The sequence below is a fragment of the Gymnogyps californianus genome, chromosome 6 (assembly GCF_018139145.2).
Source record: "Gymnogyps californianus isolate 813 chromosome 6, ASM1813914v2, whole genome shotgun sequence".
Taxonomy (NCBI): domain Eukaryota; kingdom Metazoa; phylum Chordata; class Aves; order Accipitriformes; family Cathartidae; genus Gymnogyps; species Gymnogyps californianus.
Genome location: NC_059476.1, coordinates 37,126,445 through 37,150,321, shown reverse-complemented (window position 1 = coordinate 37,150,321; position 23,877 = coordinate 37,126,445). Strand labels below are relative to the sequence as shown.

Below are 23,877 nucleotides of genomic sequence, written 5' to 3'. Positions count from 1 at the left end.
TGCCAGGTTTGGGGGTTTTTTTTGAAAGCAGGATCTTAGATATTCACAGCAGAAGTGAAAAAATGTATTAATTTAGAGAATATATTCTGGTAGAAATGTGTCAGCTCCTTTCTGAAAGGGCACAATGGGTTTGCTCGGCCAGATCATCGCCGTGTGGTGCGAGCACCCCAGGGAGCATGGCAAAGGGTTTGGACAGCATACGGCTCCGCAAGGAGCCTGTCTGGAAAGCCAGGAAAGCCCTTATATAGATAGATACCTGGAAGCTGCCTTTCAGCTAGCTCATACCTTTTGCTTGCCTTTTAGTTGTGATTAAACCAGGCTTGAGTTCACTTATGAATTAATTACAAACAACAAGGTTATCTAAGCGGTGGGGGTTTTTCTTAGTTACGGTGGGGCACTGACGTGTGGGCCTAACATGCTGCCAGCACCTTCGATGATGCTGCGGCTGACAGTGTAAGTTGGCTGTGGTAAATCTGTTTTTACATGGTGGAAAGTCCACAGAGGTCCCCGGTGGGGATCTGGGCTGAGCGGTGACTTTCCCCGGGGCACGGCGCTCCACCAAAACCCCATGAGTGGCAGAGGAGACTGCTGCAGCAGCTCCCCTCTTCAAGCTGGGATTTACCGCCAGACTGAGGGATCGAGCTGCACATGCAGCATCGATGTGATTTATTATGAACCTCTGCACATGGGGGGTTTTCTGACACGGGAAAAATAGGAGACTCAAACCAAGCAGGCGTGGAAGGACTCATGTGCAGCGGTTATTCCTCTTTTCTACTTTGTATTTTTAGCATCAACTCTTTTTTCTTTTCTTTTTTTTTTTTTTAAGGCGGTGCTCAACATCAATAGGAAGCCGGGTGAATGCGTGCGGGGAGGTGATCAGCCTCCACCCGCTGAAGGCTGCGGAAACTGTTCCTGCAGTAACACCTCTCATTTTCCACTGGTCATGGGCACGCGCCGACCCCTTCCACACCCCTCCAGCGTGCACAAACAACCCCCCCACGTGGGAAAGCACCCCTCCGCTGGCTGTTTCTGCCCTTCCCACCAGCCCAGGGCTTTTTCCACCCCGGCACTGGAAGCCCCACGGGATGCGGCCGGAGCGGTGCCCACCAGTGGGCACGGTCGTGTGGGGCTGGGGATCCTGCAGGAGCGGGGGGAGCCGCCGGGGGTAGGTGGGAGCTGCAAAACCCCCGTATCTGGAGGGGGATCTCACGGAGCTGAGTTATCTGTCTCGTACCATCAGCCGACGGGGGAACTTGTAGCGCTGGCAGTTTTGCCACACAATTTTGTTATTTTCTTCTGTGTCAGTGGTGCGCCTCAGGAAATGAGATTGCTTTACAATTGATAACCGTGGGAAGACCAAAGCAAATTTTCCACTCTCCCGTCTCACGTACACCTGCCTAATGGGGGCCAGAAGCCTGCGGGGAGCGTCAACCTGTGCCCATCTCCTCCTGTCCTGCTGCGCTCCACCGGTGCCCGCACCCCGCTGTGCTTGGCAAGGAAAGAGCTTTCCACCTTCCTACAAACGTGGAAGTGATACTGGAGACCTGGATCTGAAGCAATCTGGGATGTGCAAGTCTTAAGAGTAAAGCATGCCCTTTGTGGAGTGTCATGGGATGCCCGAGGAACACTGTGCGATTATTTACCTCTCTGTAAACCACTCAGGATATAAAATGCAAATAATCAGCACAAATAACAAAATCTCATCTTGAGCTAGAGGCCACAAATTGCTGAAAGTTAACACACTTTTTCTTTTTTTTAAACAGAGAACAGCACATGAGCTATACTATATTGGAATGCTAACCTTGAAACGTGCCATTGCATGACTATCGGAGTTTAAGAGAAAGAGGGTTTTTTTAAGTCAAATATTATAAATCCACAGAGGAGAGGACAGTCACCATACCTAGGTCAGCTACCTCAAATCTACCTCCCGTAAACTGCGAGGAAGATTCATAGGATAATACTCCTCTTGCATGGATCCTGTGTATATAGACTCGAAGATTAAATGCCCCAACAGAATAAGCTTATAAAAAGAAGGAAATAAATGAGGAGCAGGTATTTGAGAACGCAGCTTGCTCCTGGAGTGCTTCTTACAACTACCGCACTGAAGCGCTGCCATTATTTTCAAATCGCATGCAAAGCAGATTAAGAGCTTTGCAGTTTTCTAAGGCATTAATTTGGGGAGCGGGGGGGCAGACAGAAGGAGGGGGCTGCCTCAGCACTGTGCGCCTGGCCCCTCAACCAGACACCCAGGACTCTTTGTTATGTGCCTGAAAAATCTGGGAGTAGCCCCTAAGCTATCATAAACACTTCAAAATCTAAAGTGACGAACTGCTCCTTGGCCATAACTCTCGGGGCTCTTTTATCTCCCAATTGGCTTCAGGAGTAACGAGTAATTTTAAATGGGGGCCACACTGCAGGAGTGCCTGGTATGAGGACATCCATCCTGCTGTTGAGGGCAGGGGATGTAGGGCAAAAAAAATTCCCAGTGGGCCCATTTCAGTAACCCGGAGGGGCATCATGGGGGTGTTTCAGCCAGTTCTTTGGTGGACACCAACCCCTGCCCTGCTCTAACCCAGATAAATGCTGCCAGAGCAGCTCAGTCCGAAGGAGCGGTCCAGAGGAACAGTCTGACGTAGCCGCCTCGGGCCGCTCTCTCTGCTGCTTTTCCTCGCCAGGCAGCGCAGCTTTACTTTGCAGCCTGTATTTCCAACAAGCAGCCAGCCGGGCAGATGGGCTCCCATGGGTTCACGGGCACCCACGGTCCCAGCGCTTATCAGCGAGGCACGCAGGCGAGGCGATACCCGTCCAGACGGGGGGTCTCGATAAGGAAGTTTCTCATTCATAACTGCTTGGAAATCAGATAAACCCTAACTGCTGTGGGGTCACTCTGCTCTCAGGGGTCAGGTTTTCCCCTGCTCCGGCCAGTGGGAACTTGGTCCTGGCTTCGGTGGGGATCCAGGCTGACCCGTACACCCCTCGAACACTCCTGCCCAGGGGAGCAGCAAAGCTGGCAGCTGGCTGGAGCAGCCGGGGGTCCTGAAGCACTGGGCCCTGCCTGCGATGCTCAGCTCTTTATTTGCTCCGCTGCAAAAGTGGAAACACGTATTTTGTACAGGTCACTGCTCTGGGGAGCAGCCAGTACAGAAAAGGCTACATCTGTTACGAGGAGAGCTGGAAAAGGGGGTAAAGAGAGAATGATGGCAACAGAAAAGAAATAAAGGTCAGACTGAGCAAAGGGGAGAGTGTCTGAATGGCAGCTGGGTTGAACATGAGGAGCAGGTTTTTTGCCCATCTTGTCTTTTGGGAAGGTGGAACAGGTTTCTTCCCCGACACTCGCTGCTGAGGTGGGACAAGATCCATGAGACCTGGACATCCAACGGGCCCTGAGCAAATTGATCCATCTCAGAGAGTACCCACGAGCTGCCCTGCTAAACACCCCAAAATCACCCTGACCCCCCTCAGCAGCGAGCTCCCCTCCAGGCAGGCAGCCCAGCTAGATTTCAGGATCCTTTCTGCCACCAGCTCAAGTTCCACCAACCAGCCTTTGGGGACTGAAAGCAAAAATATATCCTGCCCCAAAATAGCAAAGAGCTCGCCAACCCAGGGAGGGAGGTTTGGGTTGACCTGGGGGGATTTCTAAATCCAGCCCTGAGCAAAGATGAATTCTTAACCTGGGTCATGTCTGAGCTCAGCGCCTGGCCCCTGCGTTCACCCCTGTACCCGGAGCATCATGGCACGTGCAGCAGGGCAGTACATGGTACCCCTCAGCCTCTTGTGCCGCCACCTCTTGCCTCCAAGGGCAGTATCAGGACCTGGCCCATGAAGATAAGATTCAGATCTTGCAAGAAATCATTAACGCTCACGTCTATCGTGTAGAAATCGGACATTCGCTGCCATCTAGATCGGACAGAAGAGCAGCTCCTTGTTTTTTCCCATGATGAAGGTCAACAAGCACACAGGGAGAGATCTTTGCTGGAAAGCCGCAGCTGCGTCAAGATCAAATGCAGCTGCCGACTGACGGGAAGCTGCCAACGGCCTTTCCCCATCAGTGATCTCCTCTCTGCCAAAAACGTTAACCGAGCAACGGGCCTGTCCTTCAGGAGGAAAAAAGCAGCTTTCCTTCGTGCTGGGAGGTGCGATGCTTTCTGCTTCCACGTGCTGAAGCCCAGCGCAGTAGGAGGTTTTGGCTGGCAAATTCAGGACTATAGTTTAAAAGCAACAACTTGTTAAGACACGCCACAGGAGCCGAGCTGTGGTTTCTGATTAGGGAGGCAATTTCAGTAGCTGTCCTTCCTTCTTTAAAACCTCATCCCAGAGCAGCACCAGCCCCGCGGTGGAAGCGCCCAGCCCTCGCTGGGAGCAGGACCTGCACAGTGGAGCGAGGGGGAAGGGAGTCCCCTTCACGCAGCTGCTCATTGGGAAAACGCCCCTGAAACAACAAGGAATTAACTAGGGAGAGAAGGATGGTGGGACAAAGATGTTTTAAAAGCAAAGCCTGGTGCCCTGTTCCTCCGCTGCTTCTCCGGGAGCATCTTTTCATTGCAAACCAGTTGGTGTTGCCGCATACGTAGCTGGTTTGAGCTCGGTTATCTGGGTATTAGACACAGCTATTTTTCCATAAGATGGTTTCTCCAGCACAGGACAACCTCGCACGAGCGAGCTGCTCAGCAGCTTTTAGATGCTTTTTATCAACCCTGGGCTCTTCCCCCATAGATCCGCCCCAAGCAGCTCACCTTGCCTCCTCACCCTGCGCAAGTGCAAACCTATTTCTAAGCACAAGCACCGCCAGTGCCACATAAAAACTTCACACTGTGAGCGGGGAGAAAGGGCATCAGTAAATTTGGGAAAATGAAAAGGAACGGGAAGCACGGACGCTCCTGTGGAGGTCTCCCTGTGAACCAGATCTGCTTCTCCCATCCCGTGTGTAAAGTGGAGCAGAGCTGGTGTTCGGGCCCCAGTTAACCAACGCTTTACCTACAGTCGGAGTTTTGTGATCTTTGCTGAGTTGTTGAGGAAAGAGGTGAAATTACGTTTAGAGTAAAAGAGAACAGGTTTTTTGTATTTCCTATCGACCAAAGGAGCTGGGCATTTTTTAGCTAGTTTTAAGCATGTTTGTTTTAGTAGAAATATCCTTTTGTTTTGAAATGTGACACGCAGAAGAGAAAAATGAGGAAAGGCATGAAAAGCAGGCCTGCCACAGGAGCCTCTCCCCAGCGGGGCTGGCACACCCCAGCCCACTGAGCCCTTTTGAAGGATCTGCTCCGTGCTCTTGGGGTGGACGCTCCTGCGGCACGAAGCAGCACGGTCCAAACTGCTGTCCCTCGGGTTCAGAAGCAGCCTGGGGTGCTGACAAAGGTGCTCTGCCCCTGGCCGCGCAGGGGATTTCAAGATGAGCACATCCCTTTAGAAAACACAATTTGCATTAATTAGGAAAAAAAAGCATTTTTTGCCTTTTCCTACTTCAGAGAGACAGGCTCTATAATAGCTTTATTTTTTCATCTTTTTTAGTGCAGAAGAGGACTCAGACAGGGGTCAGCCGGCAGGGAAAGCCGAAGCCTGGGGCAAGATTCATCTCCTCTAACCTGTCCAGCAAAGAGTGCAGCGGGGAGGCCAGGCCAGGCCGACCAGGGAGGCAAGACTCACAAGACCCTCGCGCTTGCAATACCTTGTGCCTTTACGGTGTAGAGAGCGAAGTATGTCTTTCCACGAGCTCTATGTAACACCGGCAGCTCGGTGCCATAAGAAAACATTAAGGCAAAGCATGTGGAGAAGTTAAAAAGGATTTGGGAGTTATTTGCCAAAAGTTCCAGATGTGGACAGGCAGGATGGATAGCAGTGTGTGACACTCATCGGCCCTAGGTGTCCGCGCACAAACCGTCAGTAAATATTTGGTGTTCAGAGTGAACTTTGCTGGCAGGAGATTATGTTGTTCTTTATTGAACCCTCCTTGCCTGCAGCCTACATGCTAGCAATCGGATCCAGCATCGCCACTTCTGTCTCCTTGTCTGTACTAGACATCGCTTCTAGGGTGTCACTACCTCTGTTATTTAGAAGGTCCTGGCTTTCTGGCAGGAGGCGGCTCTGGGCCCACCTGATTGCATCCTCTCGTGGGCTGCTGTGAAACTTCTCTGGTGGTTGCTGAACCCACTGGCTATCCAGAGATGGGCTCCAGGACAGCAGGAGGAATTTCATGGCCAATGGAGCGGTTTGAGACCCTGCCTGGGAACCGCTTCCTCTTGCTCCCCTCCGAGACAGTTAGCATACAGGAAATCATCATGTTAATTCCCTTTTTTTTTTGCCCCACACATTTCACCCGTGGATCTCAGAGTAGCTCTCTGATGCAAGCGCTTGTACTCCTGTTACGGCATTCAGTGACTAACACCAACTCACTCCATCACATGCGCATCACAATCTTTCACTCAATCACTCATCCAATTCCTCTTGGTTTCAGCAGAAAATTGCATTAAAAACCTCGAACAGTGAAATCCTTGCATCCTCGTCTGATGCCAACTAGTAAGTCTCTTTTACAGTGACAATGAGCACGTAAAAAGACTTCAAGTATTTTGTGTGTACCAGATACCAAAAACTCAAGCACTAAACATTTAAAACATTGCTAAAAACACCTGCATTATTAAAATCTTTGGTGTTAAGGCACCACATTATCAGTCACTTCTCCCTAAACAAACGCTCAATACCACAGACATTTTCTGTTCTGAGGGGAAGTAACGTGTTTGCAAAACGCGTTGCATTTAGTATCCCAAAAGTCCAACAGTCTCTCTGGCACATCGTCCAGATCTTCAGCTGTAAAGACACAGTCGTACAATGGTTTTGGAAAAAAGGCAGCCAGGCAAATAGTCCTCGTCAGGAAACCGCTGACTGTTTGTACGCCTACCCGTGACAAGGAAGAGCTAGAAACCACCAGCCAAACTGCAAAATTAAAAAAGTACTAGCAGGCACTTTGGACAGAGTTCCTGGGAAGTACGTAAAAGCAGTTTTCAAACCAAATTTAAAATCTGCATTAGTCATTTGTGGTGAGCTCTAAAGTAGCCAAAGATGTTGCAATTGAAGAGGAAAGAAAGTTGACAAATGCTTCTCACCACAACTTTACGCACTTGATTTTAACATAACAGTCTTTAGTTCTGTAACTTCAAGACTACAGAAGGGTTGGCCTCGTGAGCTGCCAGTCTAGCTAAGTCCTCCTTCGCAGGACTATTTCTGGGCATCTTATAGTGAAAAGTTCCACGGAAAACATCTAGGTAACACCAACTATCTCAGTCTTTTAAAAGAAACACACAAGTAAAGCTCATCTTCGCTCTCAGTGCTGAGCGAAAGGAAAACACCGAACAAAACTGAGATGCGTAAAGCCATGCGTTACCAAGATCAGTCTTGTTTCTCGTTGTCTGATGTCGAGCTTAATCGGGCTCCTGCAATATTTCCAGACGTGGAAGTGCAGCAGCAATCACACCCAGCGCAAGCGCTGAACTGATATATTGACGCATCTCCATTTTGCAGATAGAGAAGGAAACCATCCGCCTCGCCAGGACCACGCGAGCCTGTGCCGAGGCAGGACCAAAACTCCCAACAGAGGAGCTTTCGGGCGGGTGAATGGAGTGAACCAGCCCGGGGACCTTTTGCTTTTGCCACGCCGAGGCAGCAACCGCCACCGGCTGCTCCCCTCGCAACACGGGGGACCCACTTTCCTGCTGCAAAGGGGAAGTGAGGGCTCGCTTCTGCCCACTTCCGCCAGTATTTCAGCTGGCTTAAGAGGGGAGACTGGCAAAGGACACAGCTGGCACCTCCTGCCACTCTCCTCCAGTCCGGTCCCCTCAAGGGAAAAAAAGAGCGAGCCTCCTTTGATGGGCTTGTAGGGATAGACAGAGAACAAGGCACTGGTTTCTTTCTCTCCTGAAATATTTAAGCACAGCACAACCTTCCTGATCAACCTGTTCTATAACACATACCATGTCTCTAGCCGGCATGAGAATTAAGAGCATTTCAATTAAAACAAAACTGTGTTTTTAATCAAACCAAATTACTTCTCGTGAGTATTATGCACTATTGGAAGAAGTACGCTGAGGTTACAGCCTCCGAGTTCAGATCTCGCACTCAATACAAATTCTGCGCAAACATGGGCTTCTTGTAAACCTCACCGCTTTACGCTGGGTAAGGAGAAAAAACTAGTAGAACTACAGAAAGGAGGTTTCAGTCGTAAGATTTTTTTGACGTACAAAAAGGAACAGAAATGCAGGTTAAATGGAGTTCACAGGAACCTAATCTTTAATTAATCTTTGAAATAAATGCCTGACCTCACACATACTTTACAGTTAAAACTCAACATTCCTGAAGGGAGCTTTGCTGCCTAATCCAACAAGCTCCCTGTCTCCTTTTTTTTAACTAAATACACAATCTTACTTAAGTTCATTCTCTCAAAGCATTGAACAAACAGGAATTATTCAAAAGGTTTCCTGAAAAAGACATGCCTTAAAAGAACCACAACGTAGTGTGTTGTGCTGAGCATCTGGCACGATAGTCTCCAGTAATGAAATATACTTAGCTGGTGGTAGTCTTGAACGTTTACTATAGGAGATGAAGAATTGGCATCATTGGTTTCTGTAACTCCATATGCATTTATATGAAATGTATTCATACTGTACCATACAGTTTTTAAGAAGAGCTGTAAAGCTGAAGCGTTCTGGGATATCTTCAGAGGAGAGAGGTCTCCAAACCACAGCACCAACCACACAGCGGTGTTGAAAAACCTCCGGTCCCTCTTATTTCCGGGCCTTCTTAACTCTGGACCCGCTCCTACCTGCCTGCCGAGCTCTCACTAGGATTTCGGTGAATTCAGGGTGTTCCTCTGCACCCGACTGCTGGTTAAAAGGGACACATCGCCCCGGGCTTCACTTGGCTTTGCCTGCCCTGCAGGTAACTTTTAACACTTGCTTCAGACCGGTATCTGAAGGATAGGACAGGAAAAAGAAAAAAAAATTTTGTATGCTGGGATAGCCCACAATCTATCCTCCCCCAAATTACAGGTAAACTAAGTTTGATGAGCCAATCCTTGCTCTAAAAAATTTGCTGAAAGGCCCTCAAGGGTGGAATATTGAAGTACAGAAGAAAAAAAACCACCCACCCCAAACATGTATCGCTGCCTTCTACTTGAATATGCAGCTAAAAGTTAGTAGAAAAAAATTTTAGCTTTCAAATTATGAGTTTGTGGTAAAAGCGCACACTAGCTTTAATTGAAATCATAGATAAAAATAACGCGCAATACAGCCCGCTGAGAACTGTTTCACTGAGAAACTACGGGCTGCCCTACCTTCGGGCCACAGGAAAAACTGAATTAAAGATCTGACAGCAGAAAAAAAACTCCTAAAGGCTGTCTAGACAATTATTTAGTAAAACAGAAACAACACACACATGCACGTGCACACACTCTCGCCCTTATTCTATATGCATGCAGGGTGCTGGTCTAGTTTTGAGTTTTGCTGCCTGTCATTGCCAGGCCCCATTTGTTGGCCTATTTGTTTGTGGTTAGAAGTCTTCTGCAGAGAATTCTGCAAGCTAGAGATTTTTACCACACGTTTCAGATGTACACGCTTTCTTGCTTGCACATGCTTCCCCCTCACACTCTCCAAGCTAACGTCATTTTTTCCCCCCTCGTTTTCTTGCATCCTCCGGAAGAATCCAGTTGTTTTGACTATTCTCCTTCAATGCGCTCTATTGCTGTAAACACCTTCCCCTGAACTTGACAGTGATAAGACTGCTGGTGCACAGAGTCGCACACTACTGCGCACCCCCATCACCTTGTCACTTCACTTTCCCCATACCGCCTGGCATCTCTGACCGTGATCTCTTAATATACAGTTGGACAGTGCGCTCAGCCTACATTTTATCTACAACAGGTCCTGGTTCATGATCCTTCTGTGGACACCAGAAATACAAAGACAACCTCTGGGTACATTTTGGGTCAGAAATGCAGCTTGGTCTTCCATAAAGAGTAAATAGGTGGCTAAATTAGAACACGGCAAAGGCACCAGGTTGTGTAAGACCAGGAACACTGCCAGATCAGCAGGTCCTTAACGACAATCAGGACAGCTTTAACAGAGAGGTCAGCAATTGATGGCACACAGGCAGATTTTGAATAGTGCCTCGGCAACGCTGGGATCTGCAGCAACTTCAGAGAGGTCCCTACTTGCAGCTCCTGCGAAGACAGCACCTGGGCTCCCTGACCAACACAAGGCAAGAAGCCATCCATGGCATCCCAGGCCTTTAAGCTGTATGCGGCAACCGTCTGGAGCACTACAGCACAGCACCTCTAACCTGTGAATTCTCTAGTGTATTAAGAGCAGGGTATCTCCTCCCACCACAAGCGAGAAAGTTTACTGCTTTCTTGCTCTTGGTTCTGGCACTTCAACTGCTCACGTGTTTTTACTGAAGATACGCACGTGGAAACATTTTCACAACTATTTATTTTGGCCAAAGTTGTAATGTATATCATATCTTAGTAAGACACAAGGAAACAAAATTCTAAGGACTCTCAAAAAACATTTAGCCAAGCTAGTCCATTTATTGAGCCGCTATCAACTAGGTTTTGATTAACAGGAGGAAAAAAGAAAACACCGAGCAACATACAAAATAAATATTGAAAATAACGTAAAGTTCCCTTCATACAGATAAAGTCTTCTGGGGACAAACGTTAGAAGAGATAAAAATGTATTCTAGTTGGAAGAACGTGCCTCAGGTTTCTTAGAAAAATTTCCCTAGAGAAACAGATTCTCTTAAACAATTTTCATACAGCACTACATTTAGAAACTGAGCCATATGCCGAAGGAAAAAACGGTAAGGGAGAAAAGGTTTATATTTACATACAGGACAAACAATACAAAGCATTAGCTGGACATTAACTTTACATTTAAAGTTTATACCATTAGTGTGGGTAGGCTACTGGACGGGAGAGCTCTGAGTTTTTCACAAAGTTATACTACTGCAGGCTCTAAGTGGACTGCCAAACTGGAGACACCTTAGTTCTATCAATCAGTACAGACGCTGTCCGACAGCACTGGTTTTGACAGATACCATTTTAATAGTGCACATTTCCTTCAAGGCAAGTATTTATATAAACGGACACAGTTTTGCTCTTAGCCTCTCCATTCTTGTTGGAAGAAGACCAACCATCTCCTTACTGAGTTCGAGTTCAGTTTCAACAGCACGGACAGCATCTGGGTACTTCTCACAATAGTCTACCAGAAATGTGTAATATTCCAATGATGTCTGCATATTTTCCAGTTGCTTTTTGCTATCCGAAGTAATAAGCTTACCATACAGTCGTGCAATATGAAATTTAGCCACCATTGCAGGGCGAAGAACATCTTCCTCGAGCTCTTCGGGAAACACCTTATCTGGGTTCCTCAAAGAATCTAAGAAGAGTTCATAATATTTGATTGCTAACTGAGCCAGAGAATTAATTTTTTTAATTGTGTGGGAGTCTAGCTCCTCTAACCTGTTACCAATAGCTACCTTTAAATCCATCATCTCGTAATAGGTGTCGGCTAGTTCAAACTGGAGCTGCCTACTAATCAACAGATAGTACTGGGGATTCAAGTCTGCATAGATAGGCTCCAGCATGTCTATTCTACGCTTGTGCATTTTGCAGCGCCTCTCATAGTCTTCTTCAAAGAAAGCAAGTACCTTAAACAAAGCACTGTGATCCTGAACAATTTCAATATGGTCAGTAACATAACCATCAACCTGAAAGAACTCTTTTGCTTCCTGAACATAGTTCTGACCAACTAGGAAGATTTCTCTGGCTTCCTGAAAATCTAAAGGATATACGCTGCTCACTTTCTCTTCCATGGCTAAGACAGAGTCACATATATCACTCGTCCCAAAAAGGACAGCTTTTTTCCTGCCCTTCTCTTTTTCATCCTCTTCTTTTTTCCTTTGGGCTTTAAGTTCCAATTGCCTGTCTGGATCCAGCTCTCCTATGTTATCCTGAAATGACAAAGCATACTAATTAAAAATGCATGTGCCTTACGAAGAGAGACTTACACTGAATCATTTTATTTATGAGTTACCTTTGAAATACAAACTAGTTAGCAACAAGACAGAAGAGAAGATATGTTGGCATATTAGGCCTTATATCACAAAAAATCATGTAAATTACAGTCTCAATTCTGTAAAAGAATGAGACTAAGATAATTTAGTCTCCCTACCCTGCGTGACAATATAGCCAAAACAATAGATGTAAAGCCTAAAGGCCCTACTTCTGCAAAGCGTTTCAGCACTGAGTTTTAAGCATTCATTTGAATGCTTAAATGAATAAAATGAATGCTTGAATGAATCAAATGCTTGAATGAATGAGAACACCAGCACACAAAACTGTTGCGTATTAAGAAGATGTTCTTACTAGCAGTTAAATAAGAAGTAATCTGCCAAATCAAGCTTCAAGAAAATGCAGCAGAGAGGAGGGAAATTTGTGAAGTTGCTGTACAAGCAGTGCACTGATCACACTACAGAGCTGATCTCCTATCCATGCTTATTTCTAAGTGCCGCATGAAAGTCAAAGCATACCATGAAACACTTGCTACATTGCAAGCATCTATTGTATTATTCATTGGGCAACTGTTTATCACTTGCTACCAACTATGAATTGATTCCTGTTACAAACATCAAAACAGACTTGGTTTTTAAACAATGACAGCTACAGAAGAGATTTTCAGTTACCTCAAGTAATTTCCGGGCGCTTTGCAGGAGATTCAGGCAATACTTAATCCAGCATCTTGCAATTTCAGCTTTTCTCTGTCGAAGGTCCTGTTGGTCTTGCTCTGTTTCATCTATTGAATGGACATAAACACATAAAAACTTCAAGAGAACGTGAGCACTCCAGCAAGAACCTCAGATGTTACATGCAAAGAATACATGACTTATATTTAATTAATTTTTCCTCATTGTTAGACAGAAACATGTTCTCCATGTTAGTTTATATAACTCTGTAAACTGTCATTCTGGTAGAAACCCATATAGATTAACATGGCTTTGTCATGCATGAATTCTTCAAAAAAACAGATCATAATGCATGTTTAAAAAGACCTTTGATCTTGAAGGTCTTTTACAGGAAAAGGTTTTCCTGTCTCTTTGTAACAAAAGAAAGAAATCGGGATAATTTGTTTTCTGAGATTCAGCTACCTGCCCAGCAATTGTTTCTGAGGATGATTAGGGCATTTGTATTGCCATGGGCCCCAGACTTGCTACCAAAAAAGGGAACAAAAGTAGGGGAAACTGCCTTTGGTTAATCTACCTAGTACTAACATAAGATTTATTAGCTCTACAACTTCTGTATTTTTCTCCCCACAGTCTCCCCACTGTCGTAAGTAGCAGCACTGCTGATGTCTGAAGATAACATTTTCAGAAACCGAATGGATTTCAAAGAGAACTCGTTTCCCAGTCTCTAGGCAGAAGGCAGTGAGTTAGCCGAACAACGAGGGGACGCTAGCATTCCTGTTCACCAAATAAAAAGCCAACTTTAGACTCAGATCCACTGTGTTCATTATCTTTCACTACAGCCAATCAAGTTGTTCTTATTAAGGAAGTAAGAATTGTTGCTAATCTAAGAAAAGGCACCTTTACTAAATATCTCTGTGTTTGTTTATATTCCAATTAACATGATAAAATGAATGTGCTTGAGAGTGGCCAATGCTGACTGTGTACTAGTCTTTCTGCAAGTTAGAACTTTCTGCGTAATGATCTTCAAGTTCACAGCCCAGCTCTCTGTGCCGTGAAAAGGAAGGGAAAATAGGATAAACGTTTACTGCATTGAAACAAACACAAATATCACTGCTCCTGTTTGGTGTAGGAGGAAGTCAAGATAGAATAAGTTCGTTGACTTGACCAAAAATCACACAAGAAATGTATAAAGTACAATTAAAAATAGGACTCTTATCTACCACTTCCAGTCTTGCACCTGAATTTGAGACCATAACTGACTGTATGTTTCTACACACCTACCGAAAACATAATCTCATTCTTTGGCTTAAGTATTGTATTAATGAACTCTGACAACTGCGCAGTCAGGTAGCTGCGGAAGCCCATAAGCACCGATTCAGACCTACTGAATCTTTCGCAATACACTGTTTTCAAATAGCCTAACAGATTAGCATAACCTCACTCTTGACAGCCCTGTTTCCCTGAAACTAAAAAGCTTTTGGACACCATCCTCAAAGTACTTAAATAGCAAGAAAGGCAACTGCATCGAGTTCTATATTTTTGAGCTAAGAGAAATACTAAAAGCAATTAAATTAATGTACTGTCACTGAACTTCAATTAAATAAAACTCAGTCGTGTCTATTCAGGTTATATTTTAACCTCAAATAACAACATCAATGGATTAAAGAGCTTGTGTTACAAACAGCTCAAACCATTAAAAGTTAACCAATATACTCACTGTTCAAAGTCAGAGTTATGAACTCACACAGGGGCTACCCTGAGTACTTGCTCACTCTCCATGAGTTAAAGCTCTATTGATTTGAAGCTTTCAGTTGCCCAAGACACAGAATGTAAAAGGCTGTGCTGTAGATAAGCAAAGACTAAGCCTAAAAGAGGACTTACGTTGAGGACTGACACTACCATGTAACCACACATCCTTAAAACTGTGGTCATTTCTCTGAAAGTTTCTTTTATTGATCTTCACACTGAACAGCAAAGTTGTTCCTTTGCATCAATACCCAAAACAACAAGGAGGGGAGCTACAACTCCAAAAATAGCCATTAATGAGGCTGCAGCATCCAGCAACAAAAGACAATACAAGTACTTTCTGGATTTGAGGTTAAGAGCTGCAGTTTCCCTCCCTCTTTTAAAACTATTCCCAGGAAGCATCTGGTTCATTGAATCGTTGCCCTCTGATCACTGAGAAGAAAAGGTAAGCTGCGTTTTAAGCACATGTACAAGGACAAATGGATGAACAGAGACATTGCCACACTTGAGATGGATATTGTTTTAAATTTCACTTTTATTCTGGTTCACTTTCTGAAACACCAGCAACAGGCACTTGAGTTTCTCTCACAGGGTTTACTCATAGCCAATCTTAAGCTGTAGTAGCAGCAGCTCTTCCGAAACATTCCATTTATTGTTAATTAAAAAGATTTTAGAAAATTAACACTGGGATAAGTTTTGTACATATTGCTAGACTTCACTTTTAACGTCAGGTATCAATGATGCTTAATTCACAATATTTTATTGAAAACTTTTATATGAACTTACTGTCTTCAGCAGATGGCACCTGTCCAGCTTGGCTAAAGATGACACTGGCTGCTGCTAAACAGTGTCGAGACTCCATAAAGCATTGCTGAGAGAAACAGAAACAGCAGCATTTATCACTGGTATAAGCAGCCCAAGCACTGCTCTCAGCTTGGCTAAACCCCTCGCCTCAGATAGTAAAGATACAGGAACACGAGGGAAATGATAGAACTGAGGCTCTGGAGCATATTCCCCTGGACACTGGAAGAAAAGACACAATTCTTCCACATCTACTACCGAATACAGTATTTTCTAACCAACCATTTTCTCTCTACCACAGCCACAATAGCAAGCCTTGCTTTTAGTATTAGATACATACATTGTGAACATTTTCACAGTGCTGATCTATGCTACTATCGCTTCCTTGCAGTAAAGGAAGTGATGTCTTGTGGTAAAGATTGTATCATGGGGTGTTAGTCGGAATGAGCTGGACATACAAGTCAACATTATAAGTCAGATTTAGATTCCTTTACTCACATTTGGCAGTGCCTTGTTTAATGATTAGTGCTATCAATGCATCAAAAAAGACATGGAAATTACAAGATTCTGTTGAAATTAGCATTAACTGGCTTAGGTATGGCAGAAGTCTTTTAAGCATCAGAAAAGAGCATCTGAATAGTCTGGAATATAGAAATTCCTAAATAAAGCTGAAGCATTTCCTAACACAGTAGATTATTTAGAGTCAACACAGATGTGTGGAAGCAAACAGCTACCATCTTACATATTCACTTTAACGTTCACATAGGCTCAAACAAGTCTTAAGCACATGCTAAGGTATAAAGGACAATAATTTCGAGGAAACATACAATGTGCAATACCTTGGCCCTCAGATGTTTTTGTTTTTAAAATCTTTATTGGAAGAGAACAATATAATTATAAGAAACAATTTAAAATTTATTATAACCTTAAAGTTTTACTTACAAACATCATGTCACATCACTGCTGATACTTCATTAACTATAGAGCTTTTCTTATGTCTACACCCCTGCTCAATCTTTCCATTGCCATCACAACACCACAGGAAAGCCACTGTCCTCTTCAGAAAAAACTAACAGATGTTTCATGTCAGAAAACAACTCGTGGTTTTATAGGAGCACATTTTTAATTTGACATGGAGTCCTGTCTCAAACAGCTGTTTAAACAATTATCTTACTTGATAGTTACATTTATGATATAATTGCAGCAGAAAAACATTAGGTATATTACCTTAGAGAGATAGTACTGTGACAAAGTAGCAGCATTGAGTGCCCATTCTACTGGGTAGTAGCCACAATACTCAAGCTGTCGTTTAAGAGTAGTATGGCAATACTGAGCAGCCTTCTCAATCATCTCCAGGTGTTGGTAGACTTGTGCCAGATAATACAGAGTGTGTGTATAAGCTTTTTCAAATCTGGAAAAGACAACAGTCTCTTTAGATTTCTTCCTTTTTTCCCCTCCCTAAATACACCCTCATAAATGAAAAAAAGTAATAATAATCTAGGTATGCTGCTACACACCCACCTTTTGGATCTTTCTTGGTCTGTAAGTTTTTCTTCTTCTGCCATGAAATGTTCACTGGGATCCAGGGGAGGATTTCCATCCTGCAAGAGTACACGATACATTCAGTAAACTACATTTCTCTTTCTTTGTAACATAGTGCTCCCTCTTCTGGCTGCAGATGATTTACCATTTTTCAATCCCAAATTCAACAAAACTTCACATAACGCATCTACACCTATCTCAATGTCACATCTCTGGAGCAATTCCACAAAACTCAGGAGATTTTGAGGATGAAAGCCACAATTCCACATGGAATTACAAGGTTTTCAGCTTGTAAAAGACTTGTGCTTACGTACTTTAAAGTCATGCATGCTGTCTGCACCAGAAATACTCAACCTGGATTCTACAGGACGATAATCGAGTGTCTTTATTTTGTACAATAACATAATGTTTTTTAAAGCATCAATTTAATACTAAGCATGCCTTCAAGTGTGACATATTCGTTTGCCCAGCTGCACTAATCAGTAACAACATCCTGCAGGAAGTACTGCAAAGAACATTATGTGCAGAGAGTGCTCAGCAGACCTGCTGTAAAGACTTACCACTGTGAAATGACTCCCTTTATTCACAAGCTGGTAAGACTACTTACTCAAATTATGAACGAGACAACAGGCAATGTCTTTGGAGGATGAAGCTGCTAAACCTTGATATAAGGCATGACCTACATGCAAGTTATTAATGATGTCAACTACTTCATTTAGAAGTGCCCCCTTTTTTTTTTTAAACCATGAGTTCTGTCAGAATCCTTATACAGACAACTGTACATCTTTCAGTATTGCTCTGTTCAACCTTGCCTTAAAACAACCGTCAATAAAGTTAGAGTCAGCAAAACTGGCAAGCCCAACAGATTAACATTGCTTATGGCAAAGTTTTATTAGTCTGTGCTTATCTAATTTCCTTTGTAATTGTGAATAACTTCAGATGCCAATTCTGAAACACTTCAAATGAAGGTGTCTTTCTAAAGGTAACTTTTTTCCATTACACGGTGCATCCTGAAGGATGTTCAACATGTCTGCTAGCAACAGAGTCCAGTTTAGTATACAACTTCCCTAGCCCTTTCCTAACCCCGTTTATTTCTTAGCCCAAGAGAAAGTAAGGCAACAAATAAAAAGCAGTCCAGAGAAATACTTTTCATAAGATAATACGGACTCAGGCAGGAACAGGAGCAAGGGTAGAGAATGCATTAACTTTACAGGGAAGAAAACATATTCTTATGTTTGTACTTCTCATTAAAAAATCCTGAATGGATTTGTTTGTTTGCTTTTAATGGAAATGTTTTATTCATCTTCAAAGATGAACAAATGGGTCTGAAACAGATAGTGACAAATAAAAAAAAGTGTGTTTAACCTACCAGAAAGGTGTAGATTTTTTATATTATCTTTTAATCTTTAGCGCTTTCTGTTTATACCTCATTAGTTTTTAAGATATGAATTTATAACCCTCTACCTTGTTTTCTTTAGATACAAAGGTTTACAACCTTACAAAGGCTCCCAAACCTCCTAACAAGATTTGGAGTGTATTCTGGCAAGACTAGAGCTATTCCTGCAAAGAAAGCAATTGAAATGACACAGTAAGCGAGATCCTTGCCTCCTTCCTGTATCTACAGATTTATCCTCTGATGTCAAGCCTTACGCCTTTAATTATCCTTAGGAAGAGCTCTGCAACTCTCCTTTCCAGGTGGACTTTATTAGCCCAAGCTCCTGCCCATAAAGTTTAGCACCCTCACATTTTCACTGTAGTGCATTAAACAATCAAACAGCTTTCCTAATAGGAAAATGTTGTTACAATAGCTAATTATTTTTTGGAAAAAAAAATTAAAATATATGTAAACTCAAAGCATTCAGGAGCAGAAAGTAAAAGGATCTTTTATCTCTACCAAAACAATTTTATTCTTGCAATTGTCTTGGTTTTGCTGCAATTGCTTTAGGGGCAGAAAAAACCAACTCCACCCAATTTGTAAGTTAACTAGACCCAGTTAGTAAACAACTAAATCCACCAGTTCAGGAAAACGCCTCAATCATCAACAGTTTACCAAAGATTCCCAGACAGGAAGGCTTCCCGATAGCCTAAAAATGGGGAATGTTAAGAAAAGTATATTCACATTTTTATCATTCATGAATGACAAATGTTGACACGGTTGTATAATTCCTAAAGATCGAACACCACTGCAAGAAACTCAAGTCCTCTTTATAAACCACAAAGCCGTCAGACAAGCTCCCTCATGCCCTGTGTTTTTGGGGGTTTTTTTTGTTAATTCTTTGCAGATTATGTCTAATACAGTTCAGCATTTTCAGAGAAACATGACAGAAGTTCAATAAAGTTACCACAAAAACAGTCTTTTACTGTAATTCCTTTTAAAAAAAAGTCTTTAGGCATAGCTATATTTGACTATATAATGCCCCGAAATACAAGTGGCAAATAAAAAAAATGTTGGGGAAAAAAATGTGACAAGTGATCTGATGTGGGCTTATTGACAGTCATGTATGTATACCCTAGTCAGGCAGCAAAGCCCCAGGAGGAATATTCACTAGCCACTAGTAACAAAAATTAACCGTTTCAGAAAAGTCCACAGTGAAAACATGGAAGTATTTGGCAGCAGTGTTTAATCCACTGAAATATATTGTAGTACCAGTTCAATTTCATAATCACTGGAGCAAGCGCCAGAATCTTTTAGAGGCGATGTGGAAGCCAACAATATCATACCTGGCTGGGTATAAATATCAAAGCTGAACATGACAAATTAACTAGAGAGAGGGTCTGTAGAGAGATGTAGTATCTCTAGCTAGACCAACCGATCCAGAGGGTGGAAAACAAACAGACAAGCTTTTCAGCACAAGCAGGTTTTTTCTGGATCCATTACCTCTCCTATCACTGTAAACCAGCATGGCTACAAAGGCAGGAATATGGCAGCAACCAGCCAATAAAGACTAACCCATTCTAAAATTTCCATGAGAATAATCTGTGCTATAAACCAAGTTCATGTAAAACCTGAACTGCAATTTAATGAAATTAAGTTCTGTCCAACCTTTATAGCTGTCCTGAGACACAGACACTGCTCCTTTAAGGCCACAAATGTTTTTAGATCACTCACGAACTGTCCCGGAGGCAAGCCAGTGTAGGAACAGCTTTGCAAAGAGCTTAAAAATAGCACAAGGGAGTCTTTGTCAATACACAGCAGAATCCACAACTCAAAAGGTTGTTTAATATGCATGAGAGGTTTAGCTGTTTATAAGATTGTCCTCTTGGATATGGAACTGAACTACTTCCCTCTACGCAATACTGCGCACAGTCAGAGCAAACCATGCAAATACTAGTTTTGTTTCCTTTTCCCACTGAAAGCAATGGATTGACATTTTACAGCATTTCCAAGACAAGACTAAGAATAGTCTTAATTAAAAGCCAAATTCTACCTGGCTTCAACTTTGGATTATCAATTCAAAGAGCTTTCAAAACAGACCATTATTTTTGAGCAAAATCATTTTCCTGAATAAGTCCATTTTGAAATTAGCAAGTGATCCTCTAGTTTGCCTCTTCCTACGCTAGCAGTACAAATCACATCACTTTTCAAAAGTATCATAGCAGCCAGTATAAAGCGCAGAAACTCAAGTTCCATCATACGTCTTTTTTCAAAGATTACTAAATCTGCAAGTGGCACGTGAAAGTAAGACCTGCTGCAGTATTAATAAACACAGTACCTCTTTCATGTATTGATTATACAAGGCTTCCGCAGATTCCAAGTAAGTTTGTGCAGTTTTAATTTCATCCCTTTCAGACCACAGGATACCTAGATTGTTCTAAAGGTAAAAGGAAAAACAAATTAGTTATTTTCCCATTATGTTCTGTTTACATTACACATTTTCTCCAAACAATTTATCAGTCTTCATCCTTATATATAGGTATTATAATACAATGGATTTCAAAAAGCAAAAATTGTGCCCACTCATTTTATCGCGAGTTGCTCAAAAGGGAGGGTTCTCCCACAGCGGCAAATGCATACAAAAGTCACCTCACAAACTGTAACTTTCTGTGTTTATTCTGCTAAATAAGGACTGGTGTGTTCAAATAATGAGCTTTTTCCACACAGTATGTTCTGCATCTGATTCATGCAGCTTTCATATCGTATACAAATATCATAAAAAGAGCCAATAAATTAGAAATTTGTCATCATGACTGTAGAAAAATTTAACAGGAAAAAGATATGCTAGGAATGAATGCTTGTATATTTTCAACAATGAAAAGAGATGAAAAGAACCGTTAAGATGCAAAAGCTACAGATTACTGCCTTCAAATTTAAATTACAGCAATGTACATGTAACGTTACTGCATCTGTGAACCCACCTTTTACAAACAGTACCTCTAATTTTATTAATAGGATGAAGACATTAATAACAATCTATGTCTGATGTGCTAATTTAACTCCTAGGCAGTGTTGTTACAAAATCCAACAGGCCTAAAAAAACCTTCAAAAGAGTTAGAATGTGTAGTTGTGTGCCAGCCCTGTGTCCCTTTCAATTCTGTTTATTATTTTTATAAGAAAGCACCACATAGCATGATGTTTATGAACAGAAATACTTGGCCCACAGCCCAGCAGTGGAACGGATCAAATTTAGACAGAAACTGTGATACACATCCTTACGCAGAAGCTCAGAAATTAGAAGTAGGGCTACAGAAACAGGCCCAGCAGGAAAAAGGAATGCTCCTTCTTTCAAAATAGAGGCCGGTGTCCTGGCAACATACTCTATACGTCCTAGAACGTGGAGAAGTATGGCTGCTGTTGACAATTACTGCTTTCGTATCATAAGTGTTTTTAATGAAATACTCAAGTCTTTTACAGCCCTTGGGACTGAAAGCTAAGGGCATGCTCATTTACCATCCCTGCTCTCGGCTGCATGCCTGATGCTAGTGCCAGACAACAGTAGACCTGTTTATTGTTGGACCACAGCACTTCACATGCATAACACAGAAACTTTATCCTGCTGTTTCCTAAAGGCTCCAAAACAGGAAAATCCATGCAAACATTTGTCCAACAGAGAGAAGTACTGCTTTCCAACACACCAATTCAAAAGCACAGTGGAATCCCTGGCCCTCGGCCACAAAAGCAACAACTCCCCAGGAACATACACTGGGAAGATGTTATCTTATTTTGATTGGCTGCTCAAGCAATCTCCAATGTTATAATGAGTAATAGATTTGTAGTGGTGTACCCAAACCATCACACTGAAGGACAACGAGCAGATGTAACCTCACGAATTCCAGACAACTCAGTTAATTTAATCAATGTAAGACAAGTCACTGTTTAACTAGTGCCCTTCCACATGAACACACAATTCCTTGACAGTTTTGCAACGTTTGACAAGGAAGTACTACCTAGCCTTTTCTAATTAGAGCAGCCATTTTTGACAGAGACATCTAAATAACTGCTCTATTTAATTTGAAGTCTAGAGATAGATATCTAACTATACACCAGCTGCCATGACGGAGCGGTTGAGCAAAGGCCCTTTTGTGAATCTTCATATGGTAAGAACTAATTTTGTTAACAGTATTACTTTCTTCAGAACAAAGAGCTGAATATTATCACTTCTAGCCCTACAAAACTGTACTTACTCATCTGGAATAAAATATAATAGATTAAGAGATAACAGGCAAGGCTGAAAAGCAAACAAGTAAGTGACAACTTTTGAGAACAATCTACCTTTTCAGGATACTGCATAAATAAAAGCAGCTCCCAACTCTACTTTGACAACAAATGACAGTTAAGGAATCACAAATAAGTTCTGGACATACTGAGGTCTTCTACTAATTTATTCTTGCTCAGTTCTTACAAGTTCTGTCTCAGTTTATCCTGAAGAGTACACTGCTTTGTCAACACCCAGTTTCTATTAAGAGAACACACTGTTAGATGCTCTGCATGCCCCGAGGCAGCAGCAGCAAGCTTAAAACAGAACAGCATCTCTCCACAGCCACCACCTGCGAATTGTTTCTTCGAGCAAGAAATAAACGCCAGGGCTGCTGGTATTTATTATTATTAAACAAGCCATACCCATCAGGAGACTGAAGTGCCACGAATCTCCCTTACCCTATTTGCAGCCCACTGCAGAGACCACACAGCACCCCCCCCTCCCACTGCCTCACGCCACCCAAACACACCCCGGCCTCCCGGGACCCCTCAGACCCTCCGGCCGCACGCTGCCCGGGCAGCGCACCCCTCACAGCCCCGCACCACAGACACCCGCTTCGGCCTTCATAGCCCCAGCCCACCTGGGCCTGTATGTAGAGGGAGACGCAGTCTGGGGAGAGGCGGTGGGGCTCGAGGAGCTGCGTGCAGCGCTGCAGGTGCTCCTCGCCGGCCGACAGCTCCTCGGTGTCGGTGTGGTTGACGCCCAGCTCGTACTCCAGCACGGCCCGCCGCACGGCCAGCAGCCGCGCCTCGCCGCCCTCCTCGGCGGCGCTCAGCAGCTGTTTGACCTCCTGGAGCAGCGCCCGGGCGCTGTACTTGGAGCGGTAGGGCTCGGTCTCCGGGTCCTTGCGCGACTCCACGGCCGAAAGCGTCCGGGCGGTGCGGAACTTCTCGCACACCGCGGTCCACCCGCCGCCCGCTGCCGCCGCCGCCATCTTCCCTCCGCCGGCCGCTCAGCGTCACGCGCGCAACCGCCTGACGCGCCGTCGGCCAATCGCCGCCGCGCTGCGGCCCCGCCCCCTCCTCCCGCCCCGCCGTCATGGCGACGGCAGCGGCGCCCCTCTCCCGCCGCCACAGCGGGGAGCGGCCCCCGGCGCGGCGCGGGCGCCTCAGGGGGGTCCCCACGCTCCCCTCTCCTGCTGTTTCAAATTCTTAGTGTTTCTCCCCACAGCCTCCGAGACGGGGTTGAGGGCAAACGGTACCAAGCATTGAGAATCAGCAGATGGCGACAGGCAAGCAGGAGCACCCCAACAGCCACCAGAGCCCCGGCGCCCGTGGGACGCTCTCAAGGAAGGGTGCTGAGGGCCTCGATCTCAAATTTTTCTGGAAAAAAAAAATTTTTTTTAGAATCAGATTTTTTAATGCAA

The 23,877-nt window shown here is 43.8% G+C and overlaps 1 protein-coding gene across 1 annotated transcript; it reads right to left on the bottom strand.

Moving 5' to 3' along the window:
- Positions 1-10,546: 10,546 nt before the first annotated feature.
- KIFBP (kinesin family binding protein) lies at positions 10,547-23,445 on the bottom strand. Its single transcript, XM_050899156.1, has 7 exons — positions 23,092-23,445; positions 20,529-20,627; positions 16,795-16,874; positions 16,501-16,684; positions 15,259-15,343; positions 12,727-12,836; positions 10,547-11,994 (listed from the first exon to the last, which is right to left on the bottom strand). The coding sequence occupies exons 1-7, from the start codon at positions 23,443-23,445 to the stop codon at positions 11,116-11,118; spliced, it is 1,791 nt and encodes a 596-aa protein (XP_050755113.1). The 3' UTR covers positions 10,547-11,115.
- Between the last annotated feature and the right edge of the window lie 432 nt (positions 23,446-23,877).